This window comes from Bison bison, unplaced genomic scaffold (genome assembly GCF_000754665.1).
Source record: "Bison bison bison isolate TAMUID 2011002044 unplaced genomic scaffold, Bison_UMD1.0 scf7180017864508, whole genome shotgun sequence".
Classification (NCBI taxonomy): Eukaryota; Metazoa; Chordata; class Mammalia; order Artiodactyla; family Bovidae; genus Bison; species Bison bison.
Genome location: NW_011495064.1, coordinates 12,450,575 through 12,469,628, shown reverse-complemented (window position 1 = coordinate 12,469,628; position 19,054 = coordinate 12,450,575). Strand labels below are relative to the sequence as shown.

The 19,054-nt window shown below is 36.7% G+C and overlaps 1 protein-coding gene across 3 annotated transcripts in view; it reads right to left on the bottom strand.

The window, feature by feature from the left end:
* The window catches only part of EXOC6B (exocyst complex component 6B), a 734,244-nt gene that overhangs the window by 622,496 nt on the left and 92,694 nt on the right, over nt 1-19,054 (bottom strand). For 2 of the 3 annotated variants that reach the window (XM_010829771.1, XM_010829772.1), the window contains exons 2-5: nt 18,860-19,025; nt 5,943-5,990; nt 4,201-4,291; nt 4,045-4,090 (exon numbers count right to left, since the gene is read on the bottom strand). In XM_010829771.1, coding sequence (XP_010828073.1) covers nt 4,045-4,090; nt 4,201-4,291; nt 5,943-5,990; nt 18,860-18,991 — 317 coding nt within the window. In that variant the 5' untranslated portion in view covers nt 18,992-19,025. Of the gene's footprint in view, nt 1-4,044; nt 4,091-4,200; nt 4,292-5,942; nt 5,991-18,859; nt 19,030-19,054 lie in introns of all 3 variants that reach the window. The other variant, XM_010829773.1, reaches the window with a different exon arrangement.

The window sequence follows — 19,054 nt, the reverse complement described above, 5'->3', positions numbered from 1 at the left end:
CAGTCTGTTGTTCCATGTCCAGTTCTAACTGTTGCTTCCTGACCTGCATACAGATTTCTCAAGAGGCAGATCAAGTGGTCTGGCATTCCCATCTCTTTCAGAATTTTCCACAGTTTATTGTGATCCACACAGTCAAAGGCTTTGGCATAGTCAATAAAGCATAGAGTAATACAATTAACAATTTTTGTTAATGAATTCAACAATTTTGGTAACACAGACAAATTACTTGAAAGATACAAATAAAATTTTCTCAAGAAACACAAAATGCAAACAGCCATGTATTTATTTTTTAAATCAAATCTGTAGTTAACAACTTTCTTACCAAAAAGATGCAAATTTCCTGGGTCAAGTGGTTTCAATGGTAGATTCTACCAAGTATTAATGTTTAAGGAAAATAATTACTAACACTATACAAATTCTTCCAGAAAATCAAAGACGGAAAACTTTCCAAGTTATTCATAAGGCTAGCATGAATCTGATTCCAAAAAGATATAACACAAAAAGGAAACCACAAATAAACATTTCTCATGAACATAGATACAAAAATCCTTAACAAAATTTTAGCAAATCAAATACCACATCATATTAGAAAGGACAGTATATCATGACCAAGTGGGATTTATTCCATTAATGCAAGTTTAACATTTAACATTCAATATAAGTCATCATATTAAGAAACTAAAAGCAGTTTTTAAAAAACATATGATCACCTGGCACTAGTGGTAAAGAACCCGCCTGCCAGTGCAGGAGCCAATGCAGGTTCTATCCTTGGGCTGGGAAGATCCCCTTGGAGGAGGGCATGGCAACCCACTCCAGTATTCTTGCCTGGAGAATCCTCATGGACAAAGAAGCCTGGTCGGCTATAGTCCATAGGGTTGCAAAGAGTCAGACACAATTGAAGCAACTTAGCACACATAATGATCATCTCACTTACACAGAAAAAGCATTTGACAAAACCAATAGTCATTCCTAACAGAAAGTTTCAAGAACTAGAAATAGAAGCAAACTTCTTCAACCTTATAAATTGCATGTACCAAAAAATTACACCTAACATATGATTCAATGGTTAAATGCTTTCCCCCTAAGATCAAGAACAGGACAAAGATATCTAGCCGCATTATTTCTATGTAACACTGTACCAGAGGCTCTAACCAGCTTCCCTTGTGGCTCAGACAGTAAAGAATCTGCCTGCAATGCAGGAGACCTGGGTTCTATCCCTGGGCTGGGAAGATGCCCTGGAGACAGCAACGGCAACCCACTCCAGTATCCTGGCCTAGAGAATTCCATGGACTGTGTAGTCCATGGGGCCGTAAAGAGTCAGACATGACTGAGCAACTTTCACTTTCACTTCACTTTCAGAGGCTCTACAAATTCAACAAGACAAGAAAACCAAACCAAAAAAGAGAGCATCCCAATTGGAAAGAAAAAAATATACCTGTCTTTATTTGCAGATAAGATAATCAGCTACATAGAAAATTCAATGTAATATACAAAAAAGCTCCTAGAATTAGTAAATGATTTAATAAGATTGCAGAATAAAAGATAAATACACAAATTTAATAGTATACTAGTAATACATTACTGAAAATTAAAATTTAAAAAGTAATACCATTGAAAATAGGCATCAAAAAATACCATATAATTAGGGGGAAATATGACAAAAGATATATAAGACTTGTTCACTAAAAAGCAGAAAACAGCTAAAGAAGATCCAAATAAACAAGAGCATTCATATACTGGTGGATAAGGGGTAAGATGGACCAGCATGGGATACAAGGGACCTAGTGCGGTAAGACTGTCTGTATAGGAAGGCAGCTGTGTCAGGGCCAAACAGGGATGAGAAGGGCATTCAGGAGGCACAGAAGCATAACATTGGGTATTAGAGCCCAAGCAGATCAAGGAGGATACCATACAGGAGGGCAACTCAGTATGTGGTGCTGATACAGCTCAAGGGAGCCCCCAAAATATAATCCTATTCTATGCAACAGAAAAAGGTTGAACTGGAAATATTGGTCAACAGCACTTATGACAATCACTTGAATTAAGAGGAAAAATGCAGATTGTTCATATAATGGACTACTATAAAGCAATTAAAATAAGTGAACTAGATCTCTATATATGTTTTAGTAAGCTCTCCACTAGTATGTTAGCCCATGATTGCAGATACTATTTTTTTCAGAGCTATATCCCCAGCACTAAAAGCAATGCCTAGCAACACAGTAGGTACTCAATTCATTTTTATTGAATGAATGAATGAATCTCAAAAAAACAAATACCAGAACTATTCATGTAAATGTTTTTTAAAATACAATATGATTTTTGGACATTAAAAACATGGACTAGAAGGAAATACCAGATTTATGATACTGGTTCCCTCAAAGGAGAAAGGAAAGGAAAAGGACTGAGGAAGGGGATGAGCTCTACCTGAATTTCTTAAAATGTACATGTTTACCTGTCTCTCACATATGTTTATATATGCCATAAATATTTATATATATGAATTAAAACCAGAATTGTTACTATTTGTTAATTCAGAGAAGTTGACACAGAAGTTTGGTGTTTTTTTTTTGTAAATCTCTGTAATTCTCTATAATTCTAGAACTTCATAAAAAGGTTATCAGGGAAATAATACTACTTTCTATCATTCTTAACAGAATTTCTCATACTGTTCAATCTGTGTTCGCTTATATGAATATGTTCTCCTGGGGAAAAGACAGTCTGGGAAGTAGCCCTAAGAAATTAAAAAAATACTGATGCCTCATGTTTTAACTTTAAAAGTCTTGAGGATTTATAATTTTATTCATAATATTTTTAATCTTATTTCAGTATTAACATATTTTAATTCTGTACTTTTTCCCTCAAAACTAGGTAAAATTAACATTCCAGGAAAATGTGTCCTGTTTATCTTAAAGCTTCACATACCCCCATCATACTGCAGGGTACCCTAGGGCAGAGACAGTGGGGATGCTTACTCTAGTTTGGGAAGAAGAGCCAAAGAGTCACTATAAAGTTTCCTCTGAAATAAAACCAGATTAAAATAATACATAGGAAAGCAATCCTCTGAGCTTAACCTTGACTTTGCCCCTTGTGATAGTTAATTTTACATGTCAACTTGGTTAGGCCACAGTACCCAAAGATCTGATCAAATATTATTCTGGATATTTCTGTGAAGGTATTTTTGACACAAGATTGCTGCTACTGCTGCTAAGTCGCTTCAGTCATGTCCGACTGTGCGACCCATAGACGGCAGCCCACCAGGCTCCCCTGTCCCTGGGATTTTCCAGGCAAGAACACTGGAGTGGGTTGCCATTTCCTTCCCCAGTGCATGAAAGTGAAAAGTGAAAGTGAAGTCACTCAGTTTATCAGTGCTTAAATCAGTAGACTTTGAGTAAAGAAGAACAGTCTGCATAATGTGAATGGGCTTCATTAAACCAGTTAAACACCTTGATAGAAAAAAGACTAAACTCCCCAGAGGAAGATGGAATTTGGCCAGCAGATCGTCTTCAGACTCAGGCAATAGTATTCACTCTTCCCTGACACTAACTAGCTTACTAATCTACTAGGCAGATTTTGGAGTTGCCAGCCTCCATAATCATGTGAACCAATTTGCTAAAAAAAAAAAAACAAACAATCAATCTCTCTCTCTCTCTCCACACACACACACACACAGATACACACATTATTGGTTCTGTTTCAATGGAGAACCTCCAGAACCAGTAACTATTTTTTCTAAACCAAAGCATATTTCTGAAATTAACTATCACTAAAACAATTATATGCTTTTCCCCTAAAAAACTGGGTCTTCTAAAAATCAAACTATGTGTAGTATTTTTTCTTAAACATAATACATGACAAAATACATCAGCATACCACTAGCATATGTAAATAATAGTAACTCTCAGGATGAATCAATAGATATACAAAAGGCTAGAGAAGATGTCTTATCAACAATTATTTTCGAAAGGTTATGCTAAATATGGACTTTTTAAAAAATTCTAAATAACAAATTTTAGATAACACAAAGTTCAATTAAAAAAAACTTACCTTTTAGTTTTCATCTGCTCCCGCAGTTTACTATACATCTCCAGAACTTTAAAGAGAAGGGAAAAAGAGCACATTAGAATAATTTAGAGAAAGTGAAAGATTAATTAAAGCTAAAGAAACTGCATCAAGAATTCTACTCTATATCCAGTTTCTCACCTGGAAGACACAGCATTAATTTATCAACAGTGGCAGAAATATTTCTCTGTTGTAGTCGACACTGCTTCAGCTCTTCCATTGCTATCACCAGCTTGGCAAGAGGAAAAAAAAACTGAATTATGCCAACAGCTGTAAATAAAAAGCTTTCAGTCACATTTTTCCACCCTATGTTCAATTCATCAGAACATCCCAGACAGTTTCATAGTAAGACCTGCCAAGTGGACTAAGGAACTGCCTTTCCCAACCAGTAAAACATCCCTGCATGGTTTCCCCCTTTCTCCCCAAGAGGCATACATACTACACTAGGAAAGGCTGGGTGAAATGAAATCTTAAAATTCAGGGGCTATCCAGGAAAAAAAAAACTTGCAGATTTGCTCCAAATCCTATTCAGACTTTTCATGATTTATGATTTCATCAATCTAAGAAGATCCTATATTTCTTTCATCAGTGCTAGACGCCTAGAGGAAAACAGTCCTTCTTATACAGCTTCAAATGAATCTTGAAAATAATCTTTAACTAAATCTCTATTTCAATAGAGAATAAACCACACACTTAGAAGTTGTGGCTTTTTCAAGAATTACAGTTTAGTGAAGTACTTATCCAGTACTTATCTTCTCATAGAGTTTTAAAGTCTTCCCTCTGAAGTGATAGAAAATAAAACTAGAAGAAACTGTGCTCTTTGCAAAAACTTAAAATATGTGAGACAAACTTTTAAAAAGCAATAAGCTACATGGCCTCTTATAGAATTCATCCCATATCCATACTTAAAAATGTTAGCTACTTAAATACTATGCCCCCCTCCCAAAAAAAAGAGAGAAGTGGTCGTGATTAAGTTACTGATAAGACAATCAAAGGCTAATCTTAAAGATTATTAAACATTAAATAAGTATTAGGCAATAAGGAAGGTACATGATACAGGGAACAGTAACTGACTATAAGTCAGAAAACTTGGATTTTAGTCTCAGCCATATCAATTACTATGTAAACTTTTGCAAATCATCTGTTTTATTCTCCTGGTCAATAAAATACTAGTCCTAATTTTGTCATAGGTCAGCCATGAGGATTAAGTGAGAAAATGGACATCAAGTGATCTTATAAACTATGATTTAAATGGTGAATATATCAACTAATAGAATCAATGATTCACTTTTTTAACAAATACTTATGGCACATTCATGTTGTGCCAGTCACTGTTTAGGCAGGTAGAGGGGATATGGCAGTGTATTTAAAAAAAAAAAAAAATTCTGACCTCATGGAGCTTAATTTCTACTGGAAGGAGACCAAAAAAACAAACATATAAGGAAAACTATATAATATCAGAGCATGATAGGTGCAATGGAGAAAAATTAAGCAGGAAAGGTAAAAAGAAAACAAAAGGTGAAAGTGAGATTGCAATTCTAAGTAAGTTGGTTAGTAAAGGCCTCATTAGGAGGTAACATATGAGCAAATATATGAAGTGCATAAACACTGGAGAAAGAAGATTCTAGGCAGCGGAAACAGCATTGGCCATATCATGACTACTCAAGTGATTTAAAAATACAACCAAGGAAGGCTACATACTCTCACTAAGCTTTCTAGTGAGTATATTCATTTACTGCAGACAAACATGAGAAGCAATGATAATGTCCAACTCCTTCCAACATGCAGCTTATGGTCTCACAAGCCACTAAATCAGGAACACAGTCATCAAAGAGAATGACAGGAAACAGAAAAGACTTTTTCAAAAGGTAAACTGGTCTTACTTCCTTTCCCTCATGTTGTAGTTTTCTATTAGTATCCGTCACTTGATTCTGTGGAGAGAAGACAATTTAAACTTATAATAAATACCTAGACAATAGTTTGATTAAGATGAAGATTTTAAATGAAAATATTTAGTGTAAGTATTCAGATTGTTTCCATATTTCACCACATTTTGGTTTAGTTGTATTCTCCTGGGATTAAACTGTATTAACTTTTCTACTGAACATCTATATGACTTTTTGAACAATAAAAAAAAAATTACTAAAAAATATGTTCAGTTTGAAATAGTACAAACTATATAACACAAATAAATATCACACTTTCATTTGAAATGGAAAGAAAAACTATAATAGAAAAAATAACCCACAAAGAACCTTGCTGCTGCTAAGTCATTTCAGCCATGTCCAACTTTGTGTGACCCCATAGATGGCAGCCCACCAGGCTCCCCCATCCCTGGTATTCTCCAGACAAGAACACTGGAGTGGGACAAAGAACCTTACTTGAGCATAAATTGAATTGTTTAACTAAGGGAGTCTGAGTAAACTCCGGGAGCTGGTGATGGACAGGGAGGCCTGGCATGCTGCAGTCCATGGGGTCGCAAAGAGTCAGACAGGACTGAGCAACTAAACTGAACTGAACGGAACTCAGGTCAAATATTTCTACTTATAATCTAATTTTAGGAAGTATTTTATCTTAATTTCTTGGATCACTAATTCTTGATAGTTCCTAACATTTCCATATTCCCTCTTTTCTAATTTATCCATCAGATAGTAAAAAATCAGGTAAACAAGCTTTAAATTTACATAGAATTCATGAATTGGCACCACTCATTTTGGTAGCCACTCTTGAAGAATCAGTAGATATAAAAACTAAGTTTATAGAATAGTAACTTCCCCACCTTCTTAAACATTATCAAAACATGAGCAATATTAACTTCTGAAGCTTTCTTTAATAGAGGCTTCCTATACTTCCACCAATTCTAAATTGGTGGACTCTAAATCTCTCCTTATGTTTAAGATATTTCCTTAACCCAGCATTTTCTATTATGTCCCTCAGAATGACAACAAATTTTATACTAATAGATACTCTGCACTCTGTATACACACAAACATAGACACACACATACATAATATGTATAGGAAATAATACTAAAAAGGTTCATTTACTGAGAACTTCTGAAGCATTTAATATTCTATAGCACTATAAATGCCTAAGAAGATATCACACAGTGTTTTCCAACTTATTTTATGTAGCATCCTTTCACTGAGGATCATCTCAGGAAACCAGTTTTTTAGGAACACACCTTTGAAAATTTTGCCCAAAACTATACACTATACCTGGACTATCATTTTCTGAGCAGATTACTACATGCACTGTCACTGAAGCAAAAACGCAACCATATACATACATAAATGAATGGGTGTTTCTATGTTCCAATATGTTTCTACATTCATTTGCAAAATTAGGAGGCAAGCTGGATTTGGCCTAGAAGATATACTTTGCTGATTCTTGGTCTAGAATAAGTGAGACTGAAGAGCTTATTATTCAAACCAACATATGGACGTTATTCAAAAATGGGATTAATATCAGTTCAATATAAGAAAAAGCTTTTAAACAATGTGAATAAAAGTGGTGTGGGCAGCCCCTGAGTGATTATTATTTAAGAATGATTAGATTTTTTTTTTCATGTAAATAGGAGATTTCATAAAATTCAACCTTCCATAAATACTACTAATTTCAGTATCACATTCTCTACTAGAATGCCTTGTTTACTTTATAAAGATATTTCTGAAACTTTTTTTTTAACCTCAAACTCATTGAAAGAAATATATTTTACATTGCAACCTGATACGCAAGTATAGGAAATACACACACACACAGAGAAACAAAATTTTCAAGAAACAATTTTGTCTTACTGCATATAATACACTTTATTGTTCCCTTTTCCATTCTATTTCAATTTTTATTAAAAATACTGATCATGGCCCACTAAACCAATTTCACGCAAACCAGAATTCTAAAACAGCCACAGGAGCCTAATTAAAGCTTCTGATAGAAAGATAATTACTATTTCAATACTATTTGAACATAACAACGAGAGGACATCTACACAGCTTATCTAGGGGTTCAAGATGGCTGAGTATAAGAACATGTATTCATCTCCTCCTGCGAGAGCATCAAAATCACAACTAGCTGTTGAACAATCATTGACAGGAGGATGCTGGAACCAACCAAAGAAAGATATCTTACACCCAAAGACAAAGGAGAAGCTGCAACAAGACAGCAGAAGGAATGCGATCATTATAAAATCAAATCCCATACCCACTGGGCAGGCGACCCACACACTGGAGAACCATAATACCAAAGACCTTCTCCCACTGTTGTGAAGGTTCCAAGCCCCACATCAAGCTTCCCAGCCAGGGGATCCAGCAAAGGGACTAGAAATCCCCCTAGAATCTGACTGTGAAGGCCAGTGGGATTTGATTACAGGACTTCCACAGGACTGTGGGAAACAGAGACACCCACTTGGGGGGCATAAACAAAATCTTGAGCACACCAGGACCCAAGGGAAAGGAGCAGTGACCCCCCACAGGAGACTGAACCAGACCTACTTAGTGATGGAGGGTCTCCTATGGAGGTGTGGGTCAACAGTGGCTGGCCACACGCACTGGCAACAGCAGTCCTAGGAGGCGCCCCTTGGTGAGCCTTCTTTGAGGTCACCATTAACCCTACCACAGAACCTGTAGACCCCAGGGCTGGGCTCCCTCTGGCCAAAGAACTAACAAAGAGGGAGTGATATACCCTACCCATAAGCAGACAACTGGATTACTTTTTTTTTCTTAATTTAAGTCTTCATTAAATTTGTTACAATATTGCTCTGCTTTTTACGATCTGGTTTCTTGGCCATAGGGCATATGGGATCTTAGCTCCGTGACCATGGATCAAACCTGCACCCTGGGCATTGGAAGCCAAAGTGTTAACCACTGGACCAGCAGGGAAGTCCCCAGATTAGTTTTACTAAGCACAACCCTGCCCACCAGAGCAAGATCCAGTTTTTCCCACCACCAGTCCTTCCCATCAGGAAGCTTGCACAAGCCTCTTAGCCTTATCCACCAGAGAGCAAACAGAAGAAGCAAGGAAAACTGCAATCCTGCAGCCGCCAGAAGAGAAACCACATAACAGAAAGTTAATCAAAATGAAAATGCAGACAATTGTGTCCCAGATGAAGGGACAAGATAAAATCTCAGGAAGACAACTAAAAAGGGGGGAAATAGGCACATTCCAGAAAAAGAATTCAGAATAATGACAGTGAAAATGATCCAGGATCTTGGAAAAAGAATGAAGATATAAGAAATGTTTACCAAAGCCCAAGTATAACTAAAGAACAGAGATGAACAATGCAGTAGAAGGAATCAATAGCAGAGTAACAGGCAGAAGAAGAGGTAAATGGTCTAGAAGACAGAATGGTGGCTCTCACTGCCACAAAACAGAATATAGAAAAAAGAAAAAAAAAAGAAGACAGCCAGAGACTTTTGGGACAACATTAAACACACCAACATTCACATTATAAGGGTCCCAAAAGGAGAAGAGAGGAAGCACCTGAGAAAATGTCTAAAATGATAACAGTTCCTTTTCCTAACATGGAAAAGGAAAAATTCAACCTAGTCCAGGAAGAACAGAGACTCCCAGGCAGGATAAACCCAAGGAGGAACACACTAAGACACAATAGCAATCAAAATAACAAAAATTAAATACAAAGATAAAACATTAAAAACAACAAGGGAAAAATGACAAATAACATACAAGGGAATTCCCATAAGGTTATCAGCTGATTTCTCAACAGAAATCAGAAGGGAATGGCATGATATAAAATGCAAAAGGAACAAGGCAGAAGGGAACAGCAGGATATAAAATGAGAAAGAAACTTCTCTAAGGAGAAAAACCAAGGAGAAGGAAAAGACCTACAAAAAATAAACTCAAAACAATTAAGAAAACAGCAATAGGTTACCTTAAATGTAAATGGATTAAATGCACCAACCAAAAAACATAGACTGGCTGGGTGGATGAAAACACTTGGAATTACGCACATCCAATTGGAAGTATGCACTTCCAATTACCACATCACTCTACTGTAAGTATTTTATATCGTTAGGTTAATCATGTTGCCATTATAGTTTGCAATTGTAAATTCTCTTTTATTTTTTATCTGGCTACTGATCATGAAAACTGATAAAATATTTTTTACTACTGTGATTATGTAACTGTTATTCATTTTAACACCATTGTATCATGGTGTTAAATAGTAACAGAAAATAGTAAATTCTATATCACTGAAACTACCATTTAATAGAAAAACCTGCAATCACTTTTTAAAATCCAGATGCACATTAGAATTATCTTGAAATTTTTTGTAAAATACAAATGCCAAGGTATTGTTTTTTTCTCCAAAGCTTCAGATGTGAGTCTAATAAACAGCCCTATTTAAAAATAACTGTACTATAGTATTACTTTTTACTTTTATCTAGTTTGTTTCACTTTTTCTATTTCATAGTCTGTGCTCCCATTTTATTTAAATGCACTCGAAAAAGGCTTGAGAAAGAACAACAAAAATAAGAGGGAGAAATTGGAAAGCATTTAAACAAAATGGAAGCACTGAACGTGAAATAGAAAAAGTGAAATATGTATAATATATATTTTAGAAACTTATGAATTTTTGCTTAGCTAAAAAAATTTATGACATTTTGGTTCCAGTTGTTTGCTTAAGCATGAATGGAATCCTAGATTTCTAACTTATATTCACTCAAAACATTGATATAATTCCACTTACTCTGGCATCTAGTATTACTGCTAAAAGTCTAGAAAGTTTATTATCTTTGTGACATTTTTTCAATTTGAATGAGGCTTGACATTTTCAATCCAATTCTGAGAATATAAAGAAATACGATGATGCAAAAAAAAAAAAAAAAACAGAAAATTAACATGTGATACAGTATTATTAACGGAAGCACAGATTTTGTTCAAATTTCACAAAATTTTATGCTAGTGTCCATTATTTTTTTCATAACTTATTCAAGATTCCACATTGTATTCAGTTGCACAGAGCAGCTTTACCTGCATGCAACAAAATCTGATAAATTTTCCTTTCATTTTTATTCTATTACAAACATTTTCTAATTTTCCTTTTTATGGCTTCTTAGATACATCCATCACTTAAATGTGCACATTTAATTTCCAAATACATGTCTTTTAAAGTATCATTCATATTAATTTCTCATTTTAATATTAATTTCTCACTTAAATGTTTCCTTCTCTACAGTCACCCTCTGTGTTTTTTCAGTCTTTTAACTTTATTGAAACTAACAGATGTTTGCTCCTTGGAAGAAAAGCTATGACCAACCTAGACAGCATATTCAAAATTAGAGACATCACTTTGCCAACAAAGGTCCATCTAGTCAAACCTTTGGTTTTTCCAGTAGTCATGTATGGATGTGAGAGTTGGACTATAAAGAAAGCTGAGTGCTGAAGAATTGATGCTTTTGAACTGTGGTGTTGGAGAAGACTCTTTGAGAGTCCCTTGGACTGCAAGGAGATCCAACCAGTCCATCCTAAAGGAGATCAGTCCTGATTATTCATTGGAACGACTGATGCTGAAACTGAAGATCCAATTCTTTGGCCACCTGATGTGAAGAGCTGACTCATTGGAAAAGATCCTAATGCTGGGAAAGATTGAAGGCAGGAGGAGAAGGGGACGACAGAGGATGAAATGGTTGGATGGCATCACCGACTCAATAGACATGAGTTTGAGTAAGCTCTGGGAGTTGTTGATGGACAGGGAAACCCGGCATGCTGCAATCCATAGGGTCGCAAAGAGTCGGACACAACTGAACAAGTGAACTTTATTGAGGCTTTCAACAGCTAAGTCAAGATCTCTCTTGATAAATGCCACATTGTACTTGAAAATATGTGGGATATTTTCGAGTATCTTTAATGTTGATTTCTAACATAATTCAACTGTGATAAGAGAACAGATTCTGTATGATTCCAATACCTTTAGACCATGAAATTTTTGCACCTTCTTTGGCATTTGTGCATGTCTGTACTCAGTCGTGTCCAACTTTGTGACCCTAGGGACTGTAGCCCATCAGGATCCTCTGTCCACGGGATCTCCCAGACAAGAATACTGGAGTAGGTTGCCATTTCTTCCTCCAGGGGATTGATCCCAACACAGAGATCGAACCTGAGTCTCCTGTGTCTCTTCCATTAGCTGGCAGATTCTTTACCACTGAGCCACCTAGGAAGCCCCGTTTTATGTCCCTAGATATGTTTCAGTGCCTCCTGCTTTACAGTCTATGGGAACTTGAATAGAATTTGTATCCTGCTATTGTGTGAAAATTGTATAAATCTTAATTATGTTGAATTGGTTCATACTGCTTTTCAGGTCTACTGTATTCTTCTACTTTTCTGCTTATTCATGCTATGAATTTCTGAAAGTTTGATATTAAAACTCCAGTTAAAAATCTTAAATTATCTACTTAAAACATAATTGTAATATATAGTGGAACTGTATGTAACTTTGTTCTGTGTTTTCCAAGTCATCTGAAAAGTGTTATCTTACTTTCGTAATTTAAAAAAATTTTTTAAAAACCTCTTTGATGGATTTTAAATAATTATGATCTAAATAAATGGAGAAACATACCATGTTTATTTCAATAAAGGCTCTATATACTGCTTGTCTAGAATGCTACTTCTTGATTCAGAGAACATATGTATGATATGTATATATATTTATACACACCTACACACACACACACACACATACTGTGAATCAAAAAAAAAAAAATAACCGGCATCCTAGAGAACACAGAAATTTCATTGCTATGTTCAAATAACACTGATAGTATGTAATAGTCAAACTTTTCCATTTTCTAAACTTATTTCTAAAGTTCAAGAATTTTCACACACACGCATACTGTGAATCAAAAAAAAAAAAAAATAACTGGCATCCTAGAGAACACAGAAATTTCATTGCTATGTTCAAATAACACTGATAGTATGTAATAGTCAAACTTTTCCATTTTCTAAACTTATTTCTAAAGTTCAAGAATTTTCACACACACGCATACTGTGAATCAAAAAAAAAAAAAAATAACTGGCATCCTAGAGAACACAGAAATTTCATTGCTATGTTCAAATAACACTGATAGTATGTAATAGTCAAACTTTTCCATTTTCTAAACTTATTTCTAAAGTTCAAGAATTTTCACAGGCTCCTCACACAAGCTGAAAGGATGCCCCCTAGGGCAGTCTCCCATGTGTTAACAGAGAACATTATGGGTAATATTCAGGTACTCCACTACATGTCTACTTCAGTAACCAGAGACAGAGCACCCTTTTGCCTGTCATGGACAAAGCACCCGAGGAAGAGAGAGAGGTTTTCGAACACAGGCATCAAGAACAGCACACGGAGAGGGTGGATGGGAAGCTGGGATGAGGAAGAAGAGTGAGGACAAACAGCACGTACAACTCCTGGCAGAAGCGCCGTATCTTTGTTTTCACGTATTTCAGACAGTTCTGTCCACTTGAGGCTTTTCAGTCTCCTAAAATTCAGTATAACTTTTTAAATTGAACCGAATTGTTCATACTTTTCAATCTGTTTTTATACATTACGCAAACGTTCTCATATCAGATATCCTTCTACAGTAATGTAGTTTCTTACTCTTTTAAATGGATATACCATGCTTTATTTTACTAATCCTCTAGTACATGACTTTCAGGGACATTTTAAAGTCTTAGCCATCAAAAAAAAAATCACATGCACATCACTGTACATGCACCTGTAGCTTTAGAATAAACGAAAACATAGTTTTCATTTGTTGCTGTTTGCAGTTTTCAGTTGTTGTTGTTCAGTCGTCAAGTCCAGCTCTTTGTGACCCCATGAACTGCAGTACGCCAGGCCTCCCTGTCCCTCACCATCTCTCGGAGTTTGCGCAAGTTCATGTCCATTGAATCGGTGATGCCATTCAACCATCTCATCTGTCGCCCTCTTCTCCTTCTGCCTTCAGTCTTTCCCAGGGTCAGGTCTTTTTCAATGAGTCTGCTGTTCGCATCAGGTGGCTCAAGCATTAACATCAGTCCTTTCAATGAGTATTCAGGGTTGATTTCCTTTAGGACTGACTCGTTCGATCTCCTTGTGGTCCAAGGGATTCTCAAGAGTCTTTTCCGGCACCACAGTTTGAAAGTATCAATTCTTTGGTGCTCTGCTTTCTTAATGGTGCATCTCTCACATCAGTACATGACTACTGGAAAAACCATAGCCTTGACTATATGGACCTTTGTCAGCAGAGTGATGTCTTTGCTTTTTAATACACTGCCTAGGACTGTCATAGTTTCCTTCCAAGAAGCAATCGTCTTCAAATTTCATGACTGTAGTCACCATCCACAGTGATTTTAAAGCCCAAAAAGAGGAAATCTGTCACCACTTCCATGTTTTCCACTTCTATTTGCCATGAAGTGATGGGGTCAGATGCCATGATCTTAGCTTTTTTTAATACTGAGTTTTAAGCTGGCTTTTTCACTCTCCTCTTTCACCTTCATCAAGAGGCTCTTTAGTTCCTCTTCACCTTCTGCCATTAAAGTGGTATCATCTGCATATCTGAGATTGTTGATATTTCTCCTGGCAATTTTGATTCCAGCCTGTAACTCATCCAACCCAACATTTCACATAATGTGTTCTGAATATAAGTTAAATAAACAGGGTGACAATATACAGACTTGTCGCACTCTTTCTCAATTCTGAACCAGTCAGTTGTTCCATATAAGGTCCTAACTGATGCTTCTCGACCCACAAATACGTTTCTGAGGAGACAGGTAAGATGGTCTGGTATTCTCATATCTTTAAGAGTTTTCCAGTTTGCTACGATTCACATAGTCAAAGGCTTTAGCATAGTCAATGAATCAGAAATAGAAGTTTTTTTCTGGAATTCCCTTGCTTTCTCTATGATTCAGTTGGCAATGTGATCCCTGTTCCTCTGCCTTTACTAAACCCAGCTTGGACATCTAGAAGTTCTTGATTCAAGTACTGCTGAAGCCTGGCTTGAAAGATTTTGAGCACAACCTTACTAGCATAGGAAGTGAATGCAACTGTCCAGTAATTTGAACATTCTTTAGTACTGCCTTTCTTGGGAATTGGGATGAATATTGGCCTTTTCCAGTCATGTGGCCACTGCTGGTATTTCCAAATTTGCTGACATATTGAATGCAGCACTTTAATAGTATCATCTTTTACGATTTTAAATAGCTCAACTGGAATTCCATCACCTCCACTAGCTTTATTGGCAGCAGTGCTTCCTAAGGCCCACTTGACTTCACGTTCCAGGATATCTGGCTCTGGGTGAGAGACTACACAATCGTGGTTATCTGGGTCATTAAGACCTTTTTTGTACAGTTCTTCTGTGTATTCCTGCCATCTCTTCTGGATCTCTTCTGCTTCTACTAGGTCTTAACCATTTCTGTCCTTTATAATGCCTATCTTTGCATTGAAATTTTCCTGTGATATCTCTAGTTTCTTCAAGAGACCTCTAGTCTCTCCCCTTCTGTTGTTTTCTTCTACTTCTCGTCAATGTTCATTGAATAAGGCCTTCCTGTCTCTCCCTGCTATTCTCTGGAACTCTGCATTCAGTTGGTTATACCTTTCCCTTTCTTCCTTGCCTTAAGCCTCTCTTCTTTCCTCAGCTATTTGTAAAACCACGTTGCCTCCTTGCAGTACCTCTTGTATATTAGGAAGTTCTGTCCACAGTTCTTCAGGAACTCTGTCTACCAGATCTACCAGATCTATTTGTAACCTCCCTATAATCATAGGGGGCTTCCCTGGTGGCTCAGAGGTTAAAGTGTCTGCCTGCAATGCGGGAGACCCAGGTTCGATCCCTGGGTCTGGAAGATCCCCTGGAGAAGGAAATGGCAACCCACTCCAGTATTCTTGCCTGGAGAATCCCATGGACAGAGGAGCCTGGTGGGCTACAGTCCATGGGGTCGCAAAGAGTCAGACACGACTAAGCGACTTAACTTTAACTATAATCATAGGGGATTTTTAGATCATACCTGACTGACCTAGTGGTTTCCCCACTTTCCTTAGTTTAAGCCTGAATTTTGCTATAAGGACCTGATGATCTGTTCCACAGTCAGTTCCAGGTCTTGTTTTTGCTGACTGTATAGAGCGTCTCCATCTTCGGCTGCAATGAATGCAATCAATCTGATTTCGGTATTGATCATGTGGTGATATCCATGCATAAAGTCTTCTTTTGTGTTGTTGAAAAAGGGTGTTTGCTATGATCAGTGTATTCTCTTGGCAAAATTCTGCTAGCCTTTGTCCTGCTTCATTTTGTACTCCAATGCCAAACTTGCCTGTTACTACAGGTATCTCTTAACTTTCTACTTTTGCATTCCAATCCCCTGTGATGAATAGGACATTCTTTTTTTGGTGTTTGTTCTAGGAGGTCCTCTAGGTCTTCATAAAACTGATCAACTTCAGCTTCTTCGGCACTGGTGGCTGGACACAGACTTAAGATTACTGTGATGTTGAATGGTTTGTTTTAGAAATGAACCAAGATCATTCTGCTGTTTTTGAGGTTGCAACCAAGTACTGCATTTTGGTCTCTTTTGTTGACTATGAGGGCTACTTCATATCTTCTAAGGGATTCTTGCCCACACTAGTAGATATAATAATGGTCATATGAATTAAATTCTCCCATTCTCGTCCATTTTAGTTCACTGATTCCTAATATGTTAATGTTTACTCTTGCCATCTCCTGCTTGACCACATCAATTTACCTCGATTCATGGACCTAACACTCCAGCTTCCTGTGCAATACTGTTCTTTATAGCATTGGATTTTACTTTCATTACCAGACACATCCACAAGTCAGCATCTCTCCGCTTTGGCCCATCTGCTTCATTCTTTCTAGAGCTATGAGAAATTGCCATCTGCTCTTCCCCAGTAGCATATTGGACACCTTCTGATCTGGGGCGCTCATCTTTTGGTTTCATATCTTTTTACCTTTTTATACAGTTCATGGGGTTCTCATAGCAGGAGTACTGGAGTGGTTTGCTATTCTCTCCTCCAGTGGACTACATTTTGTCAGAACTCTCTACTATGACGTGTCCATCTTGGGTGGTCCTGCACAGCAAGGCTCATAGCTTCATTGAGTTATGCAAGCCCCTTCACCATGACAAGGCAGTGATCCATAAGAAGTTTTCAGTATTGATATATAAAACTGCTCCCCTTAAAAGTTGTAATAGTCTCCACTCCAACCAGGCATTCCCCAGTTGATAAGTATCATCTCCAACTTTAATTAACATTTGTTTCATTTTTTTTATTAGGTGGCACTTTATTGTTTAAATTTCTATTTAATTATTTCTAAATTGTAGCGTTTCCTTCTATTTCTTTGTATGTAAACTGTACATTAACAAGCATTTCTGTTTTCTATTAGTATTCATATTTTTCCTATTAATTTATAAAGATATTTTCTGTTAGGATATCAATCATTTGTCATATGTATTTGTAAATATTTTATTTATTATTTACTTTTACATTTTTAACTTGTATGTAGAAAGTTCTTTCACTGTACTATCGTTGTATGGATCAATATTTTCTTTCTAGCTTAGGAATTGTGTTTAGAAATGCATTCCTCACTCTCCAAAATCACATAAATATTCATCTATATTTTCTACTTGTTTCTTTACGGTTTTATTTTTTACATTTAACTTTTTAATTCACCTGAAATTAAATTTGGTAAGCTGAATAAATTAATTTAATTTCAATTATAATAGTTAAGCATTAAAGAACATTAACAACAAATAAGATTTGCTATTTTTGAATGGTAGAGTGAAGAAAGCTACTGAGAAGGGTAAAAAAGAGAGATTTAATTTTCTTTGTAACATTATATTTCTTATGATGACTGGATAGTTGTTATACACGTCCATAAATTCCTATTTGAAACCTTGCAGACCCACTGTGATTTGTACTTCAGAATTTGGGTGATTTTATAGAGCCAATATTGTTTATTTCATAACACCCCCCCCCCAAAAGGCACTAAGACAGCATCCCATAATCAAACACAGTAGTTTTTCTGTAGCAAAGTCAGTTACCCAAGATAAGGAAATTTGCTATGCCAGGGACAAAACCAATACAGCCACCCTCTCTCCTGAACTTGAGTTAGTCCTATCAAGAAAGAACTTCCATACTTTGGTAGAAGACCTTCCACAACTATCACAATTTTTTTTTCCTCTGCCTCAGATTGCCATCAGAGAAGGCAATGGCAGCCCACTCCAGTACTCTTGCCTGGAGAATCCCATGGATGGAGGAGCCTGGTAGGCTGCAGTCCACGGGGTCGCAAAGAGTCGGACACAACTGAACTTTCACTTTTCATTTTCATGCGTTGGAGAAGGAAATGGCAACCCACTCCAGTGTTCCTGCCTGGAGAATCCCAGGGAGGGGGAGCCTGGTGGGCTGCCGTCTATGGGGTCGCACAGAGTCGGACATGACTGAAGCGACTTAGCAGCAACAGCCGCAGATTGCCATGCTGCAAAGACTTCTGCAGCCATGGCTTGCAATTCTGTCATTCAGTGGTGATGGGTTTTATCTAGCAAGGAAGTAGACAGAGGACTAGAAGGATCAATTAAGTTTCTATCTGGAAGAAACTGCTTTTTATTACTAGCTCTCATCCACATGTAGTTATCCCCAATAAATTTTAACTTAAAAGAGTATCCTTTTCAGCTAAAAGCTATAATCCCAATTATCTATGTTTCAGTACAAACCTCTTTCTTACTATTCAAAAATCTTTACCACAAATATGTAACCTGTAATGCAGTCCCTACTCCTTTAATGTTAACCAAAACCCCAAGACAGAGAGAGTCTCCTTACTTTGAGTTTCTGGGCTTCTCCTCTTACTTTCAGCAGTTCTGTTATAGAGTCCACAAAGCCCTGATAATGAAAGTTGCACATTTTCTCAATTTCTCGGTCATGATTGCGTATGCGAGTTTCAAGCTTCTCCATGAATCGTCCATGTTCTTCACCATCATAGACAGACCTTTTACAAAAAAAAAAAAAAAATGTTAT